This window comes from Lemur catta, chromosome 10 (assembly GCF_020740605.2).
Source record: "Lemur catta isolate mLemCat1 chromosome 10, mLemCat1.pri, whole genome shotgun sequence".
NCBI lineage: Eukaryota > Metazoa > Chordata > Mammalia > Primates > Lemuridae > Lemur > Lemur catta.
Genome location: NC_059137.1, coordinates 20,474,041 through 20,501,331, shown reverse-complemented (window position 1 = coordinate 20,501,331; position 27,291 = coordinate 20,474,041). Strand labels below are relative to the sequence as shown.

At 56.2% G+C, this 27,291-nt stretch overlaps 1 protein-coding gene across 3 annotated transcripts in view; it reads left to right on the top strand.

The window, feature by feature from the left end:
- The window catches only part of COL27A1 (collagen type XXVII alpha 1 chain), a 131,318-nt gene that overhangs the window by 45,736 nt on the left and 58,291 nt on the right, over positions 1-27,291 (top strand). For 2 of the 3 annotated variants that reach the window (XM_045563546.1, XM_045563548.1), the window contains 9 exons: positions 8,119-8,172; positions 10,399-10,443; positions 17,967-18,020; positions 18,696-18,740; positions 21,830-21,883; positions 23,139-23,192; positions 23,839-23,892; positions 26,863-26,916; positions 27,082-27,135. In XM_045563546.1, coding sequence (XP_045419502.1) covers positions 8,119-8,172; positions 10,399-10,443; positions 17,967-18,020; positions 18,696-18,740; positions 21,830-21,883; positions 23,139-23,192; positions 23,839-23,892; positions 26,863-26,916; positions 27,082-27,135 — 468 coding nt within the window. The remainder of the gene's footprint in view (positions 1-8,118; positions 8,173-10,398; positions 10,444-17,966; positions 18,021-18,695; positions 18,741-21,829; positions 21,884-23,138; positions 23,193-23,838; positions 23,893-26,862; positions 26,917-27,081; positions 27,136-27,291) is intronic. The other variant, XM_045563547.1, reaches the window with a different exon arrangement.

The following is a 27,291-nucleotide window of genomic DNA, read 5'->3' as shown; positions in this document are numbered from 1 at the left end:
GGCCTCTCTGTGGCCCGACAGCCACTCTGTGCTCTGAGGTCTGACACCTGGCACCTGGCTGTGGGCAGGAGTGGCACCCGATGCTCCTGGCTTCAGGGCAAAGACTTGAAGTCTGAGGGGGCTGGGCTGGCACCTGGGACCCCCCTCATGCCAGGCGACCTTAGGCAAGGAGGTCCATTCATTCGGTGAATGTCTGTTGAATGTCCACTATGGGCCAAGCATTGTGCTTGGTGCAGAGCAATGAATAAGACAAAGTTCCCACCTTCCTGGGGCAGACAGACAGACAATCACTGAATGGGGAAATGGAAGAATGATTTAATGAGTGTCGGGTAGTGCTAGATGCTAAAAGAGGGTACGGTAGGGGACAGTGAGTGCTGGGAGTGTGGGCTCTTGGATAAGTTAGTCCAGCAAGTCCTCCTTACTTCATGAGAATGAGGTGAGGATGGCAACCGTGTGGCTTTCCAGGGAAGAATACTCTAGATATAGGTTAACAGCAAGAGCAAAGGCCCTGGGGCAGGAGTATGCGATCAAACTTTCTGAACTGCAGTTTTCTCATCTGAGAAAAGGGAACAGTAGTGCCTAGCTCATGGGAACATTGTGCTTGCCACATAGTAAGTGCTCAATAAAGGTAGCATCATTGTTCCTATCTGTAGTCGCCTGGATGGCTGAGGGGTTCTCCATACTGTGCGACTTTGGGCCAGTGCTTTCACCTTCTCTGGGTCTGGTTTCCTGCAGTTTCAGTTGCAGAGTGGGAGCAGTTGACTTAGATTATCTCAGACGGGCCCTGCTCCATCTCCCAGGCCCACCTCCAGAGCCACGGTTGGGGGACTGATTCAGACTCCATCCTGGGAGCCTGACCGAGGGCCAGGCATTGCCAGCTCACACATGAGGAGGAGACTGAGGCTCGGAAGGTGGATGACTGGGCCAAGGTCACGCGGCTGCTGAGAATCAGAGCTGGGTTAGGATGCGCGAGAGCTTCCGCCTGGCCCCAGCGTGCAGCTGATGAGAGCCTGGGTTCTGGAGTCTCCAGGGCGTGGAAGAGGCAAGATGTGTGAAACTCTGGGCATATCATGGCAACTTCTCCAACAAGGCATGTCAGCAGGGCCGTGCCTCAGTCTACCCCTTCCTCCACCTCCTCTTCATCCTCTCCCCTCCCCTGCCAGCAGCCCTTTATCCACCTTCTCCCCACCATGTACCTGTATTCTTCTTGGAGCTAAAAGTCACGCTGTTCGTGGCCTGGCCAAGAAGGCGGCCGCCAGTCTGGCGTGCTGGGCACCATGACCCAGCCTGTGTGTGAGATAAGGCCGCACACTCCTTTCTCATTCAACCAAAGTTTACTGAGCACCTCCTGTATGCCAAGAGCTAGGGAGAATGCTGTAGCCAAAACAGACAGAAAACTCTGTTGGAACTCAGCCAGTATGTCTCCTGGCACGAAGGAATTCAGCTCATTCTCCTGACACTTCCTCTTCTTAATAAGAGCCTAGAACTCGCCTGGCCCAAAACCTGGACAAGAAAGAAAAACCATTCATGGAAGGAGCCCCCAGCCCCACCAGGCAGATCAAGGGGTTGGGAGCACAGGCAACAGAGAGGCGGCCCTGAAGACCACCCAGAGAATGTGTGAGCCGCCGGGCATGGCAGACTCGGAGGCCCAGCGAGGCAGAGACAAAGCCAGAGGGACTCAGCCGGTAGGAAGTCCTGTTACGTACATGCGAAGTCGTATCTGCCGCAGACCTGGCCGATTTGCTGGTGGTGGTGGCTGGACCAGAGTCAGGGGTATTGCGTGGGTGGAGGGCTGTTTGGCTGGAGAGATATGTCATGAGCTTGAGGTTTAAGGGTGAGGACCATCAATAAACAGGATAAATGACCAGAAAATAGCAAGGCTGTGACCCTAAGTCCCCTTTAAGTGAAAGGAAGCAACATTTATTGAGGCCTTTTGTGTACATGGTATTGGAACCACATGTGATTCTGCTGATGAACTTTAGGGCAAGATTAATTATCCCTGTTTTCCGGATGAGAAAACTGAGGCTTAGATTGTCAAAGCCATTTGTCCAGAGACCCACCGAGGCTCAAACCCCTGTAGCTGACAACTCCTCTCTGCTCCCTTGCTCCTTGCCTTTGACTCCCCAAGATTCAGCCCTGACCTTGACGATGGGGGGTATTCCCTGGCACTGGGGTGCCAGATGTGGGTGGGAGGGGACGCCCTCCTCAGCCAAACAGCCCTCTGCCCACGCAGTACCCTTGGGAGCCGTGAAAATACCCTTGACTGTGGTCCAGCCGCCGCAGCCGGCAGATCAGCAAGGCCGGCATCAGATGGGATTTAATGAGCACGTAACAGGACTTCACATGGCCGAGTCCCTACGGCCTTGTCTCTGCCTCGGCTGGACCTTTAGGGCCATCCCTCAGTTGCCCGTGTTCCCAACCCCTTGATCTGCCTGGTGGGGCTGGGGGCTCCTTCCGTGAATGGTTTTTCCTCCCCGTCCAAGTTTTGGGCCAGGCGATTTCTAGGCACTTATTAAGAAGAGGCAGTGTCAGGAGAATGAGCTGGATTCCTTTGTGCCAGATCGCAGCTGGCCTCGTTTCTGGCGGGGCTGGTGATGATTTTGCTGTAGTCAGTGTTTCCCCAGCAGGCAAAACCTCAGGCCCATGCATGTGGCCTCCTCAATATCCGATTTGGAAAGAGGACGTGTGAGAGTCTTTTGCTGATGGGAGCCGAGGAAGAGACAGCGCTGCCGGGACCTTAGAGATGGGCTGGCCCAACCTCTTTAACAGACAGATAAGCAGACATGGCCCAGAGAGGGCAAGTAACTTGCCCAAGGACACAAAGCAAGTCAGTGGCAGACTCAGGACTTGAACCCAGGACCCTTGCTTGCTAGTATTGGGTGCTTTCTGCATGGCTCTGTTTTCTCCCTGCTCACATCTTCAGCCTTTGAAGGAAAGCTTAGTCTATAGCTGTCATCTTCCCTCGCATCCCCTGCTAGAAGGAGAATGTGCTGTGGCTTTCTGAGGAGGGGTCCGGATATAGGATGTTACCGACTTGGCTGGAGCTGAGTGGGTCTCTCTTGGCTTGTCCTGGCTTGTTCAGGGCACGGCTCAGTGTCACTTATAGCGGGAGCCATGCCTCCCGGCCGACAGTCTCTCACGGGGCTGGGAAGATGTTGAAGTGACTCCTCTTGCCTTGTACCCTCTGGATTCACGACCAAGCCCACTGCGATGCCTGGAGAGGCAGGTCACCATGCACGGCTCCTTGCGTGGCCGCCTGGCCAGGCCTGCCAGGGCCCTTCTCTGTAGTGAGTCGGGGGAAGACCCTAAGCTTACAACTGGAAGGGCCCAGCTGTGGCTCCAGCTCCCTTTGTGTGTGGCTCAGGGATGACTGGGACTTGCCCAAGGCCACACAGCATCTGGGCTGGGACAGGGCCTCTAACACGGTGCATTTTGGATTCAAGCCCAGGGCTGTTTCTGGTTCTGATATTCTGGGGAGCAGGGAGCCAAGAGCAGGGGGACACAGAACTTATATTTCCAGGGGGGGAAACTGAGGCCAAAACAGATTAAAGGTTTTAGCTGTGGTGACGCTGTGAGCTGGAGGTGTGGTCTCCAGTGTCCCCGATGTGAGCCAGGGCTGTCTCGGGGCCATTGGTGCCCCTGGAATCCTGGTGAGAACTCTTCCTACCTGTCTCCTCGTTCCCTGAGGTGACTTTTCTTGGATAGGTTTCCTAGTGAATTTCAAAAGGGCAGGGTAAAAACACGTTCAGCATCGTGAGAGAAGGGAGCTGGGGGGCTTCAGGGAGGTCTTTCCACGTCAGCACGCTTGGCATACGCACACCTAGAAAAGAACGTGGGCTGCCTCAAGTGCGGTAGGAAGGATGCAGGTCAGACTTGTGCAGGAACTTCCAGACTTTGGAGAATTTACACCTTGTAAAGAGTTCTCCAAGATCCTTCTGCAGGTTCCTCATAGAGGTTATTAAATATTCCCACTGTTGGTGCTGGTGCTAACCCTAACTAGCATAGTGAAGGCACATTAGAGTTTACCAGGGACTGGATTATAAGCATCTCACCTCTTCAGCCTGGCCCTGCCAGGTGGGTGGGGCAGGGTGACCGTTTTGCAGGCCAGGGAGCTGAGCCTTAGAGCATGAGCAGGACTTCTGATTCCAGAAGCCCTTTGCCTCCCTGCCTCTATATCCCGCCCTCTGGGACAGACGGTTGGTACCCGCAGGCTGGGGAAGAGGTGAGATGGCCTTCAGAGATCTCCCCAGCCCTTGGCTTCCTGCTGTGGATGTGGTGACAAGGGCTGTCCCTGTCCTTACCTCCATTCCTCTGAGTTGCTGTAGCCAGGAGAGAATGTGGGGTCTCGCCCCTGAGCCTTGTTCTTTCTGCTCCTGGGCCTTGTTCTGCCCAAAGTACGAGGCGTTCAGTTCCCCAGAGGGGCCCGACCTAGGGAAGCGGAGAACCACGTGGCTGGGGCCTCGGCAGGGAGCCCAGCTCATTCCTTGGGCCTCGGGCCAGCCCGCTGCAGCCAGGGGCTCGGGCATGCGGAGGAAGGTCCCTGCTGCTGGCCGGGCCGGGTGTGCATGCCATGCGGTCGCCTTGCACAAGCAGGAGTGGCCAGAGAGAGGGAAGCAGACAGGGTAGCAGTGGGGGCCACATGTCCAGCTCAGCTGCCGCCTCTCTGAGATCCAGAGGGGCCAGGCCTCAGGGGCCCTGGGGTGACTGCTGGAAGTGGCTCTGCCGTGGGCGTGCGGGGATGAGGCAAGCCGGTGGGGTGATGGGGCCCTGGGTGTGTTCTGCTGGGTGTCAGGAACATCCAGGGTCCTTCCGTCTTAGACCATCTGTGACTGTCCCAATCAAAGATTCATCCTGGTGCTTTTAAATCTCTGTCTTCTTTCCAGCTGTTGTGCTGTTAATTACAAACCCTAGATTCCTGGAGGTCATCTGCTTGACCCCTCCGTAGGAAGGGACACTGAGCTGGAGAAAGGGGGGCGGGTACCTGAGGCCACCAGCACGTCCAAGCAGAACCAGTCCTCGTCCCTGGCACCAGCAGGCCCTTCCTTTTTGTGCATTAGCTCAGGGCTCTGCACCCTCGAGGCCCACAGGCAAGCGCTGCTCCGTCCTGTTCACTCGGTGTCCGGTCACAGCTAAGAGAACGGGTTCTGCCGTCAGACTGCCTGGTTGAAATCCCAGCTCTGCCATTCCAGAGCTGTGCAACTTTGGACAAGTTTCCTAACCTCTCTGGATCTCAGTTTCCTCATCTCTAAAATGGGGCCAATAATAGGACCTGTCCCCTGGGGCTGTAGGGACGTCACTCAATTGGAGTTCATTGTTACTGTCATTGTCTTGTCCCACCACACTGCCCACTGGCTGTACTCGGACTGCAATTTTTCTGCAGAAGTGACTCCCTTTGGGATTTTGACTCAAAATTCTGATGATAATCTCTCCCTTGCTTATACCTAAGGGAGGTGCTCTCACATGGCTGCGGCCCACCGTGTGCTGGTGACATCTCAGCTCATCCTCACTGTACTCCCCATCGAACAGCAGAGGAAGCTGAGGCTTAGAGAGGTGCAGCCAGCGCGGGCACGGGGGAGGCTGGCCTGGCAGCTGGGCTGAGTGGAGTCCCTGAGCCAGCCTGGAGCAGCCTCTGGGTGCAGACCTGTGGTCTGAGACCCGCTGGTTGTGACTGTGTTGGGCATTACAGCCAGGATGGGTGCCTGGGCAGCAGGGGACACTGTCAAAGTCTCCATCTTGCCCCCAGCTGGTGGCATTCCTGTGCTTAGGGGAAGAGTCTCCTTCCTCCCAGGCCCTGTCTAAGGGCTGGGCCAAACTGCAAGGGTCCTTAGAGATCACACCCCACGATGTGACAGTCAAGTGAGGGCCTGCCCAAGGTCACACAGCCGACCCAGAGGAGAACCGGGCTCATCTCTGGCTTGTCTCCAGACGCTGGACTTGGTGAACAGAGCAGGGACTTCTCAAGCCTTGCCACTAGTAGGCCATGTGGGGTTCACCAGGTGCCCAGCCTGACAGCGTCCTTTGGTCCCCTGATGGGTTGTCCTCCTCTCCCACCAGGCCCCTCCATTGCAGCCTCCAAAGGCCCGAGGTGCGAACTCAATGCCTTCCGAAGGCACCCCCGGCTGTAGCCTACCTGGGTTTTTTTTTTTTTTTTTTTTTTTTTTTTTTAGACAGAGTCTCACTCTGTTACCCGGGCTAGAGTGAGTGCTGTGGCGTCAGCCTAGCTCACAGCAACCTCAAACTCCTGGGCTCAAGCAATCCTCCTGCCTCAGCCTCCTGAGTAGCTGGGACTACAGGCATGCGCCACCATGCCCGGCTAATTTTTTCTATATATATTTTAGTTGTCCAGATAATTTCTTTCTATTTTTAGTAGAGACGGGGTCTCACTCTTGCTCAGGCTGGTCTCGAACTCCTGAGCTCAAACAATCCACCCGCCTTGGCCTCCCAGAGTGCTAGGATTACAGGCGTGAGCCACCGTGCCCGGCCCCTACCTGGCTTTTGTCTCCTGTGCCAGGGGTGAGACAGCTCTACCTTGCAGTATGATTAAGAGGGGCTGGATTGGGGACAGGAATTTTCCAGGGGAGCCCCTAAGGATGTGGGGAAAGGAAGCTTAGGTGGGGAGCAGATGTGCCCCTACAAAGACATGACCCGGAGATGGGCCTGCGTGCACAGGCATGTATACCCGCGTGTACACACACATATCCCTGCCACCCTCGGCAGCCAGCTGAACGAGCAGTTTCTGCATGCCAGGCTTCGCCCGTGCACAGCTCATATGAACATGACAGAGTCCAGAGAGGTGGGACCTGGGCTCAGCTTTGCCACAGACTTGCTTTATAGCCTTGGCCAAGTGATATTTCCTCTCTGAGCCTCAATTTCCCCATCTGTTAAGTGGGACCAATAACCTTTCCCTCAAGGGTGGATATCAAAAGCAAGTGAAGTTTGGCATGCAAAGTGATCAGCTTGGTCAGTATCTCATTATTCTATCCTCAGTGAAGCCACACCTTCTGTGGGCTGAATGTCAACCCAAGAGGGCTTCCTGGCAGAGGAGGGGTTTGAAGGGAATGGGACTGCTAGGCAGGCCAAGGCTAAAGGCCTGGGCACGCACACACCTTTCACGGTCTCTTTGTTCAGCCATTAGAGGCTTTGGTTTGGCTTTTGTTTTTAGGTTGGTCTTTTTGGTTTAATCTACTCCCTGGATTCTCTTAGTATTAGAAACCAAAAATATGATTATCCTCCATGAGGAATCTTTACCGTTTGAACAGCTCAGACATTCTTGGTCAGGAAAACATGTGCTTTGTCTTTTATTAAGTTTCCCTGGAAAAAGAATGATTTGAATTTAAAGAGGGGAGGCGAGAACAGGTTTCCCCCAACTCCAAGCTTGAGTACTTTCTTTTCCTTTTGAAGCAGACGTGGCGCTGTCCCCCCGGCCCCCGCCGCGTCCCCACAGCTGCTGTTTTCCCAGCTGCCTGTCTCCCAGAGAGCGCGAGCGGTCTCCAGAGTGGGGTCAGGGTGGGCGACTCAGCCTCTCTCTGAACTGCTGAGACTCAGCTGCGGAGGCTGCGCTGATGGTCCCTGGCGGCGTGACCTTGTGCGACCTTGCCACTTACCCTTTCACAGCCTCATTTCCTTTATCCGTAAAACGGGGATCACGATTCCATGGGGTGGCTTTTGAAGAGCATAATCAGAGAAGGTGTAAGCTGGAAACTGCCACAGCGGCCATCGCCTGTTTGACTAGTGGGGAAACTGAGGCCCATAGGAGAAAAGGATGCTCTTAACACTGGCCTAGACCCGGCTTCCTGATCCCCAGTTTGTGTGTTTCCCACTCCGTCAGGATCAGGTCTCAGGATGGGGGTGTTTCATGCTGGGAAACCAGGTATCATTTGCTTTTCAGAGGCTCTGAGTCGAAAAGAAGAGGGCTCCCTGCCCATGGCCTGTCCCTGGAAAGTTCTTTATGTGCGGGTGTCTGTAGATGGCAGGAGGTGACCCCACTGTCTGCCCAGGGCCAAGGCGTGATACTGCTTGGACTTTGTCCTTGTGTCCCCCTTGGGGGTCTGGATCAAAGTCCACCCTGAAGCTGTAAACACTAACCTACAGATGTTTGTTCTCTTTCATGCCCTCAAGGGGTTTCCTGGAGTCTTCGGGGAAAGAGGACCTCCCGGGCTGGATGGAAACCCCGTAAGTATTTCAAGTGTGTAGGAACAGGAGAGATTCAGAGCAAACACACAATGTGTTTTAGGAGACCAGACTTTGGGGTGAGACAAACCTGGGTTGAATCCCGGCTCTGCGGCCTGCTAGCAGGGTGTCCTTACACAGATTACATGACCTCTCTGAACTCCAGGTCCTGTCTACTGTGGATGCCCTGTGGCCTCCCCATGAGAGTCCCAGCCCACTAAGCCCCAGGCTGTACTCCATCCCCAGGACTCGCAAAGGTTCACAGGTCATTCCCCACTGGAAAGGCCCTGGCTGCTGCCATCTTACACAGCATCAGAAATGTTTATGGGCTGGCAGAGGCCCGGGAAAGCAAATGGTTTGCACGCCCTGTTTGGAAGGAAGAGCAGAGTTCCAAAGGAATCTCCACTGCAGGCATGTTTATAGCATTTGTAAATAATCCGAGGCCCAGGCTCCGTCCCATCAGGGAGCCAGGTCAGCCTGCCCTGGGGAGCTGACTCTGCCTTTCCCTCCATCGCAGTCTCCAGGCCGGGGCGGGAGATGGTGTTCATCTTGGCCTGGGGGTGGGCGCAAACCATGTCCAGAGCTCTTTGGAACACCTGCCACGGTCCCCCACCTCCCCTTGGGGTTTCCTGCCTGAGTGGCCGTGCGTGGCGTGCCTTCTGCAGAGGTGGCTGCTGGATCCACGATCAGCACCCGATTTTGCGTTAATTCACTTCCACAAATGCTGCCCGAGCCTGACCTCGCCGGGCTCCCTTGGGGGTTAAAGCCTTGACTTCAGAGCCAGACAGACCTGGGTTTGAATCCTGCTGCACCACTTGCCAAGTGTGAGCTTGGACAAATCCGTTCACCTCTCTGAATCTCCGTTTCCTCATCTAAACGTTGGCAGGATCAGAAGGCCAGCTTCAGAGGGCTGTCCTGAGAATGAAGGCCTGCAGCACGGGCTCGATAGGTGGGGCTCTGTAAAACACTAGGCAGCAAGGGCACAGTCCCTGCCCTCGAGGAGTCCCTGCCGCCCCAGGCTGTTGCACCAGACACAGCGAGAATCAAAGAGGTCCTGGTGCCCTGGAGAAGGGCACAGGGGAGGCACCTGGGAAATTGGGACGAGGAAACCGGTGACGGGACATCCCAGGAGAGGAAGGAGCGCCAGCAAAGGCAGGGAGCGGGGAAATCAGAGCCTCTCCATCAATACGTCACTTACTGCATTAACTGGTTCAATATGTGATGTCATTCTGGAAGCTTCCTTGGGGAGGGCAGGGATGTCTTCATGCTCATGGCCCAGAGGAGCAGAACATGGACCTGATGTCTGGTCCCGGCTCTGCCACAGAGCTGCTGAGTGACCCCGGATGAGTCACTTCCCCTTGCTGTGCTCTCGTGTCCTCCTTTAAAGCCAAGGCTGCTGCTTACCTCCTGGTCTCCTTCTCGGTGCCTGTAGTGACACCCTCCCGTCCGGGCAGCCCCGGGAGGCACCGAGGAGGAAGACAAAGCCCCTGGGGGATGTTGGCAATTCTCACTGCTAATCACAATTTCCACAGTCCCCGATTTTTATTCTCACCTTTCCATTTTGAACTTGACCCAGACCCCTCCAGCTGTCTGTTCTGGTGTGAGGAATGGGAGATCCATTTTTTTGGATGAGGAAACTGAGGTTTAGGGGGAGTGATCACAAGCACAGCCTCATCGCCTGGCTCGCAGGCAAGAACTCTTTCCAGCCTCCTGGGGCCCTGGAAGGAGGAAGCCTGAGCCTACGGGGTACAGGGGAGGGTTTCCAAGGGCCCCTGCACCGCCCAGCCGAGAGGGGGAGGGACGGCGCCTGGTGGCCCTCAGCTTGGAGCCCTCACAGCTTTGTTATTGCCTTGCACCTGACCTTGGGCAAATCACTTAACCTCTGCAGCCTCAGTTTTCTCGTCTGTAACTCGAGAGCGAAACGTCAAACACCCTGCACATCTGTATTACCACGATCAGGATTCTGCCTGTTGTTTCATACTTGCAATTGGAAGATATTGGATTTGGAAGGCCCAGCTCCCCATTTTACAGACGAGGAAAGCTGATGGCAGAGGGGGAAAGGGTCTTGTCCAAAGTCAAGGCCAGGCACAGGAGGGTCACTGGAGCCTGTGGTCAGGAAGAAGGAACGGTCGGCTTTGAAAGACCAAGTGCCCGTGTGGAGGAGGGTGTGAAGGGACGGGCCCTGGGGGGAGACAGGACAAGTAACCACCTTGGTCTCTCTGTTTGCAGGGAGAACTGGGCCTGCCAGGGCCCCCAGGAGTCCCCGGCCTCATTGTAAGTAAACTGATCCTGGGGGTGGGGGGACGGTGAAGGCGGGGCAGAGCCAGGGCGTGGGGAGAAGGCAGCAGGCCGTGTAGACCCTTCTCTCACCAAACCCCAGGAAGGGCTGGAGGAGCAGGACCAGCCTCAGCAGGGGATGAGGGAGGAGAGCCCTGCTGTGTGGCCTCAGGGGGGTGACCTGCCTCCTCTGAGCCTGTTTCCTCATTAGTTAAATGGGATGGACGCTCGGAGCATGAGACCGCAACATACTTTCACGCCTGCCGCCTGGCCGTGTGTCTGCAAGGGGCTCTGGGTGGGTGACGGCATGGCCATTCCACGGGCCAGGGGCTTCGGGTCCAGAGGGAAGAGGCAGGCAGCAGAGGAGCTGAGCCTCTGGCCCACATCAGGCAGTCTTCTGGGTCACCTGGGTTCAAGAGACAGCTCTGCCGCATCCTCGGCCAAGTCACTAATCCTCTCTGAGCCTTAGCTTCCTCGTCTGTGAAATAGAGGTGAAAGTAGAATCGCCCTGGAGTGGTTGTGAGGATTAAGTGAGGCATCACATTTACAGTCCCTGGCATAGAATCTGGCCCTCAGGAAGTGCTAGTGTATTAATTATCGTCACTACCTCCTGAAATGCCCAGGACTGAGAGAGGGGAGATGACCTGGCCTCTGAGTCCATCCAGGTTGAGTAGGCCTGGAGGGTGGTCCTATCAGCCCAAACCAGGGCTCCCTGCTGGTCTCAAGGGGGCAGGTCTTGACCGTAGGCCAGCCCCAAGGGCCAGTGAGAGGCCAGAGCGTCCCCAGGCTCTGATGCCCTTTCTGCTGTGTCCTCTGGGTCTTTCCTCAGGGGGCTTGAGTCTGGGAGCCATGCAGGGACACCTAGCTTGACAGATGTCCCCTAGCTTCACAGATGGGCTGCCAGCCTTACCTCTCCAGCAACTGTAACGAGAAACACTGTTCCGAGGGAGGCTGGAGGAGGCCCCAAGGCTCACGGGAGGCCAGTCCTGGGCAGAGGGCACAGAGGTCCCCACTGGCAATCCGCTCCTTCTCAGGTGGCTGAGAGCAGAGCCTGGGCGGGTGGCTAGAAGGTCAGAGCAATCTGTGTCTGAATCCTGGCCTTGCCGCCTTCTGGCTCCGTGAGCTTCAGTTATGGCCTTGCTTCCCTGAGCCTCGGGGACCCCCTCTTATTGGGACACAGATACACTCAGTCTGGCCCAGTCTAGTGGCAAAGAGGGAAGTTTCTGGAACCAGACCACCCAGGTTCAAATCCTAGCTCTACCACTCATTTACTCACAATCTTGAGCAAATTTCTGAACCTTCCTATGCCTTGATTTCTTCATCCATAAAATGGGGTTAATATTAGTACCTAAATTGGAGGATTGTTGGGAGGATTTAAATAAACTAATACATATGAAGTGCCTAGTACATAGTAAGCACTCAAGAAGTGTTAGTTATAATAATAGCTATTGTTATTATATTACACACACATATGATACTTTATGCCTGGTAGCAGCTATCTGGATTGCTGAATGGACAGAGTTTTCAGTCACATTGGAACTTAGTGGGAGAGGGTGCTGCGATTGATTAGTGATGTCTGCCTTGGCTGGGGATGAGGAAGTGTCAACACATGAGTCATAAAGTTTTCATCTCTGATGTCCATTCAACAGGGCTTTGCTAAGCACCTTCTTTGGCACAAGGTGCTGACCTAAATGCTTTGGAAAAAGAAATATCTGCCGTGAGAGTTAGAGAGGTCTCTAGAAATCTTCCAGGCCAACCCTCTGTAAGCCCAGCAGGAATCCCTTTTGGAGCATCTTGGTCATACGGTCATTAAACTCCAACTTGAGAGCCTGGTGCGTTTCACAGAACTCCCATTGTTCAGCGTTTTCCTGTAGATCGAGCCCAAGTTGTCCTCGCTGTCCCCTGGGGGAGGTTGCTTGGGATGCAAAGGTGTCTTTGTCTGGGCTTCCCAGGGCTCCATCTTCAGGCCAAACAATCCCAGTCCCCACAGCCTTTCCAAAGGGATGTTTACATATCCTGGCTGTCATCCTTGGCATACGTCGCTACGTGTCATTGTCCTGGTGTCCACTAGGTTGGGTCCTGAGGCGGCGAGAGTACTGCCTGGCTAAATAAGTGCAGATTCTGGGGACTTGGACTATACCATCGCAGCCCTTGACCTTCCAGATGCTTCGCAAAGCTCGTTCTCACCTGTGCTCTCCTCTGTGCTCCACAGTTAGGATTGCCAGATAAAACATCAGACGCCCCAGTTAAATTTGAATGTCAGAGGCAATATTCAGAACACATTTATTCTAAAATATCACTGCTTGTTTATCTGACATTCAAATTTGACTGGGCATCCTGTCTTTTTATTTGTCTAGTCTGACAACCCTATTCGCAATGTCTCTTAGGATAATCCCTTCGGCAGGTGGGAAAACTGAGGCCCTTGGTCAAGGTCGCATGTAAGGCAGGAGCGGATGGAGGCTTGATCAGAGCTGACTCCCAACTCCTAGTCTGGGGTACTCCCTCTTGCCCTCCTTCCCAGGGGCCCGAGCTGGGGGCCGAGCCCTGGGCCCTCCTGCGTTTCTCAGACGCCATGTGCTGCCCCTTCCCCAAGAGCTGATCTGTTCCTCCTCGTGCCTCCCTCCTGCCCTGTGTCTTTCTCTTGCCACTTCAGCCTTACTTCTCCTGTTTTTAGATTCCTTTCACTGCCAAGGGGAAGTTCCCTCTCTCCTTGTGCCTGGAGGTCACAGGGCTGGACCCCAGCCCACCAAGTCACCTCTGCTCCCCGAGTGAATGCCCCCTCCCACCCCAGATTTTTGGGAACAGCAGCCTCTGTGCCTAGGGGAAAATTTGTGTCCCTGAAGAATTGGAAAGGAAAGGAATTTTCTAACCAGAAGTTAAAGAGGAAGAGGGATTGTGAGTCACCTATGGTTTTCCAGAGGATGTGGGTTTTTAGCTGAGCAAATGGGAACTCCACGTATTGATAATCACTTTAGTGGAAATTCAAATTTATTCAATCCCTTCTGTCTAGTCAGCTGAAGCAATCTGCATGCAGACTGAAGCTGAACCTTCCCTCTGTCCCCCGGGTCCTCGCAGGCGGGACGGAGGATGTGAGAGGACAGACTAACATTTATTGAGCGTCTGTCTGCTCTGTGAGCCCTTGACACGCACAAGGCTCGGAGCCTCACGGTGCCGAGGCCACCAGGCTGGGAGTGGACGTGTCGGGCTTATAGCTCAGGTCTGTGTGTCCCCAATCCCAATAAGCCACCGGGGGCCCCCTGCAGCCTCCGAGGTAAGAGTGTCTCCAAACTGTCCCCCTTTGAGTAATTGAAACCCTTTGGCAGGCCCTCAAGCAAACTGCCCGATTCCAGAATCTGCTCAACAAAGACGATTTCTGTCCTTTTTATTCAAAGTGACATGGGGAATCTTGGCTCTTCTATATTTTAATGAGACCCAAAGAACATATGATCTGCCCCAAAACCCAGCATTTGGGGTGCAGTGGATAGTCTACGTATTCTGCTACTAGATGGTCATCGGCCTTGTTTCCTTGTCTATAAAGCAAAGACAGGAGCCCCAGCACCTGACATTGACCAACTCCCGTGTGCCGAGCCCTGTGCTTTGTGTTTAATTGTCACAACAGCCCTCTGAGGGTAGGAAGTGGGATCACCAATTTACAGTTAGGGATACTGAGGCTCAGAGAGGGTAAAACACCTGCCCAAGGTCACACAGCCGATAAGCTGGACCCAGCTGTCTGCACAGCCATGCTGTCCGCTGCTGCGGGGACTGTTCTGGTGTGAGCGACGGTGCTCAGCAAGCCCACACAGGAGCCAGGCTGGCCGCAGCCCCCCGGTCCCTGTCCTTAACAATACCCGGTCTGGGGGGTGGGGGTCGTAAGTGAAAGTGTGCGAGTTTCTTTTTCACCATTTATTAAGCCACTTTTACCAGGCCCCTCCTTGGGGCCATGCCCAGTGCTAGGTGCTGGGGTCACAGGGGTGAGATCCCCAGACCAGGTGCCTGTCCCCGGAGGCCTCAGAGGCACACACGTCAAGGACGGTCAGTGTGGGGCGGGCTGTGAGCGAGCGGCCTGGGCTCTGAGGCTGGACAGCCGGGGCACAGCCTGGCCTTAGGGTCAGGCAGGTGACCTGAGTGCCGGGGGCCTTAACAACGTGATGGAGGGCACAGCACCCCGGGCATGGGAGACAGCCTGAACCAGGGTCTGGCGGGTGGGTCGGTGGCTGAGTATGTCACATCGAAAGGGGACAGCAGGGCCAGGAGGTGAGACACGGAAGCACATCCATCAGGAATGACTAGTGCTGGAAGTACCGCAGGTTTTCCTTCAGGGGTCCTCCGGCTGGCATCTGGGGGGCAGAACTCACACCTATTTCTGAATGTCCATCCTGTCCTCATGCCCTGTCACTTATGAGCGATGGCAATAAGGAAAGGCAACCCAGGGTTCTTTATTGGTCAGCAGCCTACCCAGGGCTTATGAGCATGGACTGGGGGGTCAGACAGACAGACAGACCTGGGTTCTGGTCCTGCCTCTGCCACACTCGGTGCCTAATCTTGGGCGGGTTACTTGGTCTCTTCTTAGGCCTCGGTTTTCTCATCTGTACAATGGAGTGGGGGTGACAGTGGTGCTGATCTCACGGGGTTACCGCGAACAGTGGCTGAGCGTCCGAGCCGCCAGCGTCATCCCTGGCACGGTGAAAGGGCCCAGAGTACCACTGAGCTGTTGTTAGTGAGGGTTCGAAGTGGGTAGCGTGGTGCCTGGTGCACAGTAGGGACTCGGTAAATGGTTCCAGACGCGGTAGACTGTGCTCTCGTGGGAGTCGGTGAGATCAAGGGCGAAGTGTGCAGCGCAGCGTCTGGGAGCTCAGAGCGTGGAAATTAAGAGCCTTACTCACTGTTCTTTCTTGTGGGGACGCGACATTCCGGCCAAGCTGCCCTCGAGGGCATCCAGTCAGTGGCCTCAGGGGAAGGTGGCCTGGCATTTCCTGTCTTCCTCCCCCACATGCTGCATAGCCCAGTCTGGGGGTCCTGCCCTACGCAAGCTGCCACCTTCTCCCGGTGGGCCCTGCAGCCAGGGCCCCTTTGCCACGGATTCCTTCCCCCTTGGGTTGGATGCCCCTACTAGGTCCCTGCCCCCACCCCTCACACACCCCTTCGGAGAGGCCTGTGGAGGTGGCAAGTGGGCCCCAGCCCGTAAGGCCCCACGCAGGTGATCCCCAGCCTGCATGGAATTCGGCCCCCACAGAACAAGCCGGCCCAGGCCTGGAGCAAGGAAGAATGAGCCTGTGTTCCCCGCGCTGCTGGCTGGTCCCTTGCCCGCGGCCCTGCCCCGCCCCAGCTGGAGCGCAAAGCCTGCTGTTTATTTGTGCACCACGGGGAGCTCTGGGCGGACCCCCCTTTGCTCCCTCCATGCAGGGAAGGAGGGGAGAGACACAGCGGCCAGGCCGGAGGGGCCTGTGGGAATGCAGCTCTCTGGAGGGCTGGCCTTGCCCCGGCCACTGATCCGGCTTCTCCTCTCCCTTCCCCCTCCTCTCCAAAGGCCACTTCAGAATTGCCTGGAAGCCCTGGAGACAGGCCATCTCGTGTGAATCCCAGCACTGCCCCAGCTCTGTGACTTTGCCCGGGCCCTAACCTCTCAGAGCCTCAGTTTCCTCATCTATAAAATGGGGATAGTGGCACAATCTTTCAGGGCCGCAGAGAGGAGTAACTGAGTTGAGGCATGGAAAGTGCTCGCTCAGCGCAGGGCCTGGCAACTCGTGCTGTGTGTGGCACCGTCGCCTGTTAAAGTGAGCCCTCCCGTTCTCAGTGAGAGGATTCCTGATGGGTCCTGAAAGCAGAATTTCTTAGCAAACGCTCAGCTAGGAGGTTTTCTTTAACCAGGCAAGTGGGAATCCTGAAGCCCAGAGAGGAGGAGTGTTTGCCCCAGATCACACAGCCATGGCGGGGCCGAGGCCAGACTCCAGTCGTTCTCAGGGTACGGGGGGCAGGAGTCGGCATTGCCTCAGCCAGGCCAAGCACCGTCCCTCCGTCTCTGTCCTTGGGGGCATTCCATTGCATGGCCCCCTGGCCCTTCCCGCAGGAGCCGGGCAGGAATGTGATGTTTCATTCCCCGCCCAGCCTCCCTCGGAGACGTCTCCGGGTAGCTCCGACACAGGAACTTGAGTCCCCATTCTCGAGCCTGGCTACCTGGGGCAGCCTTTGTTCCTCCAGGGCTCCGGAATTGTGCCCCAACCTCAGAGCGCTTGCCAGGGGCCCCCCTAGAGCCTGACTCGGGAAGTGGGAAACTGAGGCACAATGAGGTCACCCAGCAGCCAGGCACTTAGATCAGTCATGGAGGACGAACCAAGGTGGGGAGAGTATTTTCAGGGGCTTTCTCTCTCTGGGTGTGGACGTAAGGTCATGGCCGTGGCTGAGGGGGGTTGACAGGCTGGGTGGAATGTGGAGATCCGAAGGAAAGAGGGCAGGCTTGTTAGGAGAAATTTCAGTCACTTCCTCACTCTCAACCGGGGTTTCTGGGCTCCGGCACTACTGACATTTCGGGCTGGATAACTGTTTGTCGTGGGGGCTGTCCTGTCCGCTGCGGGACGTTTAGCAGCATCCACTAGATGCCAGTAGCACCCCTTCAGTCGTGACAACCAAAAACGCCTCCAGACATTGCCAAGCATTTACTTGTATTGAATCAGTTACTCCTCGAAACGTGGCTAGGAGGTACGTGGTATCGTTAACCCCCATTTGTGACACGAAGAAACCGAGGCACCGAGACATTAAGCCCCCCCAAATCATACAGTGAGTGAGTCGCAGAGGAGCGAGACCTGTCCTCTGCCGTACGGCGGTGCCCCCCAGCCTCTCCAGAGCCCTCCCTGAAGACCTCCCTGCAGAGGGAGCTTGGCTTTCCAGGTTAGCAACTCCCCTGGTCCCACTTGGGGCGGTCTGAAGCTGGCTCTGCCCGCTGTGGGCCGGGATCTGCCAGCTGACCGTGGTGTCCCACTGGGTGCATCACCAACCCTGGGGCTTCTGGAATGGACAGCCCCACTCCCCACTTGCTGCCCTCACAAGGAGACGGCTAAGCTTCAGGGAAGCAGACGGTGCCTCCCTGGCACATAGCTGGAGGAATCAAATCTCCCGCTTGTGTTTAGTTCTTGCAGCAGCTCTAGGGCAGAGGGATCCATTTTATAGGGAGGGAGACTGAGGTCTGAAGAAGTCATGTGAAAGGCCCTGTGTACCTGGGCTGGTATGGGGGGTAAAGGATGTGATATGGGAGAGAAATATCTTACATCTAATACGGAAAGAAAGGGGGTAGGGGAGGGCAGCAATCGAGAAGGGAACTTGGGGAAACGTCTGCGTGAAGTTTATTCCTGCACGTCAGTGCAGCTGAACAGGACGAGGAGCGTCCCTAGTTCCACGATCAGCCCCATGGACTTGCATCCTCTGCGTCCTCGAAAGCCCAGCCCCAGGCACGGTGGGGGTCACCCCTCCCAGGCCAGCCTCCTGAGGGCCCCTCTCATGGCACCCTCTTCTCTTTCTCTCCCCAGGGCGACTTGGGAGCGTTGGGTCCAATTGGCTACCCAGGACCCAAGGGCATGAAGGTAAACAGTGGCTGCCCCCCGATTCGGGCCTCCTCCCAGCGGGGCACCCCCTAGCCCATTTCAGCCCGGAAGGAGGACGGGGGGACCTCAGCTGATGTGGGGGAAGGGAGGACGGGGGGATGCCTGACAGCCAGTCATCATCTGTATGTCATTTAGGCCAGACATCATTATTGGACACCAGTCCTCAAGCTGAGCATGTGTCTGACATGGTTCCGGGCCGCAGGGCACTGGAAGTCGGTCCAGTGGGGGACATCGCCAGGGCCACAGAAGCTATAATGCAAACCAGTCACCTCAGTCCGTCCCTGAGTGAGCTGGGCGTGCAGGAGAATGGCAGGCCCAAACTGCTAGGACCACGTTCTGGGGACGACCCAATTTGGCCACATGCATGTGACGCTGCTCATTAAACCCTTCCCTCCCCGCCAGCACCTCCTTCCTCTGGGTTAGTCCGCAGTGCTGTGGTTCACTCGCCCGTAAACTGCCTCTTAGCTCCTTCAGTCCACACCCCTTGCCCTGGGAGGTGGGAGTCATTGCCCCATTTCACGGATGGGAACACTCGGCCCTGAGGTTCGGGGATCTAGCACGGGGTCTGCAGCCAGTTGGTGGGGTTAAGCCAGGGCTCCTGACTCCTGTGGCTTGGAGTCTCCATCACAGCTGGCCTCGGCCTTTGTCTTGCAGGGACTGATGGGCAGCATGGGGGAGCCCGGACTGAAAGGTGATAAGGTGATCTGAATACTCCCTTATTGCACTGTGGTTTCTCTGCATGCCACCCCCCTCTCCGCTGGAGGCTGCCGCTGATTTCTCGCCAGGTCCACTCCCCTGCGCTCTTCCTGCCTTCCCTCTGGCCCCCCTAAATCTGTGCTCCCCAGCTTCTTCCTGGTCACTCTGGGCAGGGCTCAGGCAGATGCTTCTGGGGGCCTGAAGACCTTGGCAGAGAGTGCATGAGCGGCTATTGCAGCACGGGGAGGGGGTAAGTCAAGGCAGGGCTCTGAATCCGGAGAGTGGACCTGAGGCCAGCGTCAGGGCTTTAAGGACAAAGCCACGGAGCAGGGAGGGTGGCGGTGGTAGCACAGGAGGAAACAAACCCACATCGATCGTCCCGGCTTGAACTTGGGAACCCAACCCCAGAGAGCATGCCAGCTGACAACACAGCTTCTCCTCCGGCTGCCGCGGGGGGGGGTGCACCCTTGCCACGTGCCCCCGGTACAGCCCTGCCGCTGAGCTCTCACTGTCTTGGCCCAGGCCAAACCAGAGTGGGAGGTGGGTAGGGGGGCCCCGAGGGGCCCAGAGCCAGGCAGCATCTGAATGACAGACACGGGGGCCCAGCACTCCTTGTGTTCTTCCTGCCTGGCCCCCCTCAGACTCTCAGCAAACCAGAAACCCCAAAGAGGGTGCGGGAGGGCTTTGGGGCAGTGTTCCCAGTGTCCACAAGAGATGTGAAGGGGTGATGCCACTCAGCCACTCCTGTGGGCAGGCTCCTTCCGCACCTGTCTCCAGGTGACTCTGCTTCCTCCTATACCTGAGTCACAGGAACAGGTACCACGTGCAGGGCACCATCTGAGTGCTCTCCGTGGATTAACCCACTAATCCTCCAAGCCCTGTGAAATAAACAGCCTGCCCGAGGCCACACAGCTGGGAAGTAGAGGGTCAGGAGCTGAACTCAGGCACCTGTCTCTAGAGACCTCAACCACGAAGCAGAACTGAGGTCAGGAGGTCAGAGCTGGCAAGGCCCTGGGAGGTCACATTTCACAGCTGGGGAAACTGAGACCCAAAGAGGGGAAGAGATTCATCAAAGGAAACTCGGGGGTTTACTGGGGGAGCCAACCTAGGCCCCTGGGCTCTTAGAAAATTAGAATTGCTGGGTGAAAGTGGACACACTGGGTTGCTTTATGGACGCCCACCCCCAGGTAGCCAGCCAGGTGCAACGCCAACCCGGGCCTTCTCCACCTGTTTCTCCCTCTTCCGTCTCCTCCTGTCATGCCCACGCCTCCAGCTGCAGCCTGCCTCCGCCCCTCCCGCGTCCCGCTGCCTGCTGAGCCCCTCTGAAGGGGCTTTCTGTCGGAGTGGGGGGTTCCCTACGACTACCTGTTTATCCCGAGGCTTGAGACACCAGCGCTCTGGAAATGTTGAAGTCATGGACGAGGAAGAAAGGAAGTTGGGGAAAATGAGAGTGTAGGCAGTGAGCTTTTTATAGGCCCTTTTGTGGAGTTGGCCTCAGCTCAGTGTTGCTTCAGGAACATGGAAATAAATGTGTTACATAGAGCTCGGCTGGCTTGCTGGTGGGAGTTGCCTGGTACACTTAGAGATGCGAAAGCCCTGGAAAATAAAAAAGGAGGAAATTAGTTTCATGCCCATAGTTTTCAGGAAAATCAGGTCTTTGGGATTAAAAGAAAAAGAGAGAGAGAGAGTTTTCCATCCCTTTGGTGGGGAGGGGAGGAGCTCTCAGTGCTGTGTTCTGATCGGCCATACACATGCGTGCCCCTTGGCCCTCCCCTGGGATGACAGCGCCGTCCTTTCATGTTCTGAGCTTGCTCCTGCCTAGAATCCCAGATTTTCCATGACCCGGCCTGGACTCTGTCCCACTTACAACCGCCTGGCTTCCTCTCCCGGCGTGGAGGCGCTTTCTGCAACCAAGCCTCTTGCTCCGGCCCGGCCCTCTCCAAAGCCATTGTTCTGATTTCCTGGGTACCTTTTAAATGTTCCTTTTTTGCCTATTTTTTTGTTTGTTTGTTTGTTTACCCCCTCACTCCTCTTTTGGACACTTTTTAAAAATGTTCTGTGGATCCCCAAACCCCAGGATGTTGTACAGCATTTTCCAAATTGGAAAAACCAAAGTAAGTTAAAAAAAAAAAATTTTTTTTTTTTTTTTTATTAATTCTGGTTTTTATTGAACTAAGGAAGTTCTTTTGTTGGGTCATGGGCCTTAGCTGCTCAGTGTGGATTTGCTAAGATGATCCATTCTTCCTGGATTTTGGTCCCCATTTTTCCCCCTGATCCCAGGGCTGTGAATGTTTTCTGAGTCCCGGAGCCAGTGGGCTGGAAGTGGTGAGGGCCATGAGAGGTGGTTCTGGCCCTAAGGGGAGAGAGACATCTCCCAATCTGGTCAGCAGCCACTCGCCTACCAGAACATGGCTAAAAACAGGGAGGGAACAGAAGAGCCCTCCGATGGCCAGAATCAGTGTCACCAACCCAATGGGATACATTGTTTTAGAAGAGAAACACCCAGACCTAAGTCAAGGCCAGTTTACTCGCTGTTTACACATAGTCTTAACAAGCCAGGCAATCTGGTTCCCTCATGCTGTAGCTGATTAAAGGCAGCTAATTCAGCTGGCACAAAAACCCCTACAAAACAAGGAAGTGATAGCTCACAGCCTGGTGGTGAATAGTATCAAAAAGCAGACACAAGAACTCAGAAACCACGGTGGCGTGAGCCCTGGGACAAGTTGCCCTCGCCCCGTGTGATAACATCAGTTGATGATGAAGAGGCTGAAGGATCAAGAAACAGTTCGTTTGTTCTGCAAGGGTCAGTTCGCCAGGGAAGGCCAGGTGACACTGGGCAGCTTAGCTTCCGCGGGTGGCACCTTCGGCCACCTGGGCCAGCCCAGGCAGGTCTGCACACAGGCCAGCTCGCGCCAGGACCTGCTTTCCCCTCCCCGGGGGCCGCCCGTTCCTCTAACAAGGCTGCGGCTGCTCGGATCCGACTTCGGGAGCAGCCGCAGCAAAGCCGTACTGGCCAGTGGGTGTGGATGCCGGGGCGGCTTCCGGAGCCCACGCGGTCCCCATCGTAACCTTCTTTGCTGGTGTGCACTTAGGGTGAACAAGGGGTTCCAGGTGTGTCAGGAGATCCCGGATTCCAAGGAGACAAGGTAATTGCCTCAGATTCTCCCCTGCCCCTGCCCTGCTCTTCTGGTCCTGGCTTCCTTCCCAGGCCCTGTCGTGGGCCCAGACTCACCTGCGAGATGGCTGCCTCTCAGACAGTCCCGTGTTTGCCGTTCTCCGTCCACCTATGTGGCATCTCTTCCCCGGACTTTACAACAGCCTCCTGACTTTTTTCCAGGGCCCCAGCCTCTTCCTTCCCTCTCTCTTCCTCACTGCCACCAAGTCGTTCCTCGGAGGACACAGCTCTACCCTGTGCTCACACACCATCCATGGCTCCCTATTGTTCCCAGAGTGAGGTCCTGGCTCCCCAGCCAAGCACTCAGGACCCCAGTGAGGGGGTGTCTCTGATGCCCTCCTGCCCCTCCCCTTACAGCTCTGTGCCTCGAGCCCACTGACGTGCCCACTGCACCCCAGGCCCTGGCACCACTGCTGCCCCGCCTGCAACACCCTCCGCTCCGCCCCTCCACACCGCCTGCCCAGAGACCCCTTTTTCCACCTGCTCGGAGGGCAGCCTTTTCCCTGAGTACCCTGGGCAGCATGTCTGTCCCTCACTTGTGATGCCACCTTTCTCCCTGGCTTTGGGGGACTTACCTGGACTCAGCCCCCTGCCAGACTGAGTTTCCTGAGGACACTGTCCCGAGGGAGCTGGGCTCAAGGTCCTGTGCTTCGCAGGGAATGTTTAGGATGAGTTTGGTGAGGCAGGGAGGGAGGGACTAGCCTCACTGACTGATTGACTAAGGGGATGAACTGAGGTGGCCTTGACTTCCAGAGCCCAGCTGTGGGGCTGCTGAGACCGGCTCCTCTCTGCCTGTGTCTGGCACCATGTGGCCACATCTGGACCTCTCCCAGCCAGTCAACGAGGCCCAGATGTTGGCCAGCAGCCCCCCTTCCCTCCCTACTCTCTGGCCTGTCTTGACCCGGCTTCAGTGTCTCTGGGTTGTGAGCCACGGCGGGCCTGGCTGCTTCTGCTGGGCCGTGTCTCCAGAGTCCCCGGGTGCACAGGGCGCCACAGAGCCTGCTGGCAGCCCCGGGGGCCTCGGTTCCTGGTGAGGACGGGGGCTGCTTTGCGCCTTAGCGTCTCTGGGGCCCGGCCTGCGGGGGTGCCAGGCTGCAGCCCGCAGTGGAGTTCACGCTCCTCAAAGGTGGGCCTTCCCGGGCCTGGGCCGGCGGCAGGACCAGGCAGCCGTCCACCTGGCCGCTTCCCTTCCTCACTAACCCCGGTCTGCTCTGGGTCTTTTCCAGGGGAGCCAGGGGTTACCAGGGTTCCCCGGTGCACGGGGGAAGCCAGGGCCTCTGGTAAGTACCTCCTCCAGCACCCCGAAACCGCACTCTCTCCAATTGCTCGTGGAATGTGGCTGGGGACGCCCATACCCAAGACTTCATTTCCTCCTGCAACAGCCCTGGGGGCCCAGCAGAGCAGGGCAAGAATGGCATCTGCCCATTTTACAGATGAGGACACTAAGGCCCAGAGGGGGAGCAAGTCACCCAGCACCACAGACAGGCCTCGTTCGCTGAGAAAGCTCCTGTGGGAGCCTGCGGCTCCTGACACCTTATAAACAGTTGCAATGCCACCAGTCACAGCAGGGTGTCATTTATGGAGTGCTACTGTGTGTCAGACCCTTTGTGTACTGCGTTCCTTTGAAGGTTGCCAGCAACCCCAGGAGTTAGAGAATTATTATTGTTCCCTTTTTGTTGTTGTTGTTTAACAGATGGGGAAACTAAGATTCTGGAAGGTGAAGTGACTTGCTGGGGTCCCATGGCTAGTAAGTGTAGGAGGCAGAGTTTAAACAATAGCTCCTTCTCATTGTCTAGGTTATTCATATGTTCCTGAACTTTCCAGCCACCCACAGCCAGGAGGATAATGGAAGGGGTTGGTGGAAGGTCGGGTGGAAGGTTGGGCCCTGGCTTACCCGCCTCCCTGCAACTCTCTCCTCTTCCGCAGGGCAAAGTTGGAGACAAAGGATCTCTTGGGTTTCCTGGGCCCCCTGGACCTGAGGTATGTGATGCCCTATTTCTCTGTCTGGCTACAGCTGGGACTGGGTGTTGCCCTTGGGAAACTGAGGCCCAGAGACAGGGAGGGACTTGCTCGAGGTCACGCAGCAAGTGAGAAATGAGACCAAGTGTAGAAATTCCTAGATCAGCCATCTGTTCTTCCCGTATTGCCCCGGGGCTCTCAAAGGCAGAGGGGACAGAAAGCTGGCCCCAGAGTTCTTGCCCAGCTCTGTCACCACCCTGGCTTTGTGGTTCCAGTAAAATCCTCAGGAGAGTCCTGTGTGCTCCACAGCCACCTCACAGGGCCTTCTCCACTGTCAGCATCCGCATCTGAGCTCTAGAACCTTCCTAACCCACAGCTGCTCTGGAAAAGCTCAGAGCTCGGAGCTCCCGGGTATGGGGAGCAGGAAGTAAATGCAAAATTCTGGTTTTTGAATGAAGAATAACAAATAAGGAAGGATGGATTTAGCAATTAATAATTCTGGCTGAGTAAGGAGAAACCCAGAGAGTTTCGGACAGGTGTGATAACTAGCACAGGTAGGCTACACCTGAATCATCAACTCGGAATTCACGTATAGTGGCTGAAATAAGCTGGCTGAGTTTCCTGGGACCCCTCTATCGTCCCCGTGTCTGGAGAACCGGACCGAGCAGGAGCCAGGGCTGTGGTCAGTCTTAAGGTCACCGGCACCCAGGCCAACCCCAGCCGGAGCCACCCACCCACAGTCCCCTGGCCTCTGGGTCGTCTTCATTCACGAGCTCCCCGCATCCAAGACAAAAGTTTGGCTTTGCAGGTTCTGCAGACCCTTGCAAACAGCACTCCTGGTATCGCCTGGCTGGATGAGGGAATGTTTCCTAAAACTACAAGTTCTGACTCTGCGCTGTGTTGACTTTGGCCGTGGCACAGTCCTATCTTTAGACAAAAGCACTTGGCCTCTCCTCCGTGGCCCTGATTCCCTCCTCTGGTCACTGTGGAAAAAGGCTCTCCGGACAGCCGGCTTTCCCAGCAGTCTGGCCCGCGGTGGAAAGCACGCTCCCTCACACTCGTCAGGCACCTCCTGGTGCCAGGACGCCGTGTCGTGGCTTCGGGATGAGAACTTGCCGAATCGCTACCGCAGCCGCACACGAGAGAGATTACTACCCCCATTTTACAGATGGGGAAACTGAGTCGCAGAGCAGGAAAGCGGCTTCCTCAGCGTCATAGTAGCCACATAGTAGCAATGAGGCCTCCTTTGGCCCTGTCCTGGGTCCCGGACACATCCGGAGTCTGCCTCTCCCATCTTGTGTCCTGTTTTGATTGGCCGAGTCTCGAACCGGGAGGGGGCTCTGCTCCGCTGCGGGCGGAAGCTGATAAGTGTGTCAGCGCCTTCCCTGGTTGTTTGCCCCTCACCCAGAGGCCGTGGGGGGGGCTCCAGCTGTGCAGCCCCCTGGGTGAATTATCTCTCCCACTCATTAGGGGGGCCATCACATGCACGTGAGCGCGAGAATCGGCTCAGCATCCTGAGCACCAAGTTCTCACTGGAGATGGACCCCCCCAGGCAGACTTGTTTTCCCAGGACATGGGACCCAGAATCATTTTGGATGCAGGTTTTTATTGAGCACTTACTAGGTGCCAGGCTCCAAAATATGCTTGCATTGTTCCATTTAACCCGCAGAACAGCCCTGAACGGTGGGTGTTACCAGGCACCATTTTACAGATGAGGAAGCTGAGGTCCAGAGAAGCTAAGAAACTTGCCGGGGGTCCCACAGTGAGGGGGTGGCAGGACGGGATTTTGAGCCTCTCGTTTTAAGGAAAAATAAATGGGCTTTGGCTTCATGTGTTAGCTCCAAGTTCGGGACCACTCTTGCCTTTGGCAGTGAGAAGGGTGAGAAGATGTTTGAGCCGGAATTTAATAGAGTTACTTAAAGGTTAAAAGAGGAAGAAAGAAGAAATGCCAACTTAGGAAGACAAGGTGGGAGGGTGCATTTTGGTCACAAATACTCATTAAAAAAGGATTTGATTTCTAGCTGGCAGGAAACTGAAGGAGTAGTAGAACTGCCCCCAAAGCTAATGGTGTTCTAGGCTGAATTAACAGAAGCATTACACCTAAAACAAGGAAGGAGATGTTCCTTTACTGGCTCGTGCTGGTCAACGCACACCCACAGAAGCATGGGGGCTCTGGTGGTCACCAACAATGGAGACTGGACGGCTGGAGGCAGCCAGGCTGAGGTGCCCGGGGCCCTGACCAGAAGCTATTGAGGAGACAGAGAAGGGCAAGCCTCTGGGAATGGGGTGACTGGCCTCCAAATTGTGCAAAGACCACTGTGGGGAGAGGGAGCCCTGTGCTTTGTGGGGCGCTGGGGGGCAGAACGAGGGTGAGGGGGAAGGGGGGCTATTCTGCTCCTTGCCAGGAAGAACCTTCCTCTGCACGTACATCCCATGGGACGGGCCCCTGCAGCAGCAGGGGCCTCTGTGGGAGGCACAGGGCAGAGTCCAGCTCTCTGGGCCAGGATATAGCGGGGATTTCAGCTTCCTATAGGAGGAACTGAGGTTAATTAAATCAGCACCTTCCAACGCTTTCACAGTCAGAGCAAACTCAGAAAGCATCATCTGCAGGATCACTGCAGTCCAAGGACGGGACTTCTCAGGGCAGGGCGTGGCTGGTGCTGGAGAGCCCTGTGCCGGCACACCCACAACTCAGGCCTTGGAGAATTCTGGGTCAGACGACTTTGCATATGACCTTGCCTGTGATGGCCTTAATGCCTTCCTGCACCATCTCGTTTTATTCTCTCAGAGCCTCTCCGAGGTGTCGGGGTTGGAGCCACGATCGACCCCTGTTTTTTTTTAGAACTGAGGATTGTGGGATCCAGGTGGCTCCCTGACCTGGCCCTGGTCCCGTCCCGGCAGGATGGGATGGAAACCCAGGTCAGGCCCCCTCCAAGGCCCAGGATCGTGGCACAGCCCCCGTGAGTGACCCTGCTCTCTGCTTCCTCTCAGGGATTCCCAGGAGACATTGGCCCCCCTGGGGACAACGGCCCAGAAGGCACGAAGGTGAGTCCCTGCCCAGGGCCGCTCCAGTTGCAGGGGCAGACAGCTCTACAGAAACCACAAGCCTGCAGGGTTGGCTGCCTGGCTTGGAAGTAGGGGGTGTCTGGCCGGCTCATGGTGGAGTTGGAGGTGCCGCCTCTGAGACCCCGTTTGTTCTCTTCTCCTCAGGGTAAGCCTGGAGCTCGAGGCCTGCCGGGACCCCGTGGGCAATTGGGGCCCGAGGTGAGACAGTCTGGCCCTGCCCCCCCAACCCATGTACCCACTGTCCCTCCCAGCCTGACCACAGCCCCCAGCCTGCCCTGTCCTGGGGACCGATGGCCTTAGCCTGGAGCCAGAGCCCCTCAGCCAGGACACAGCCCAGGCTCTCCCTCCAGCTCG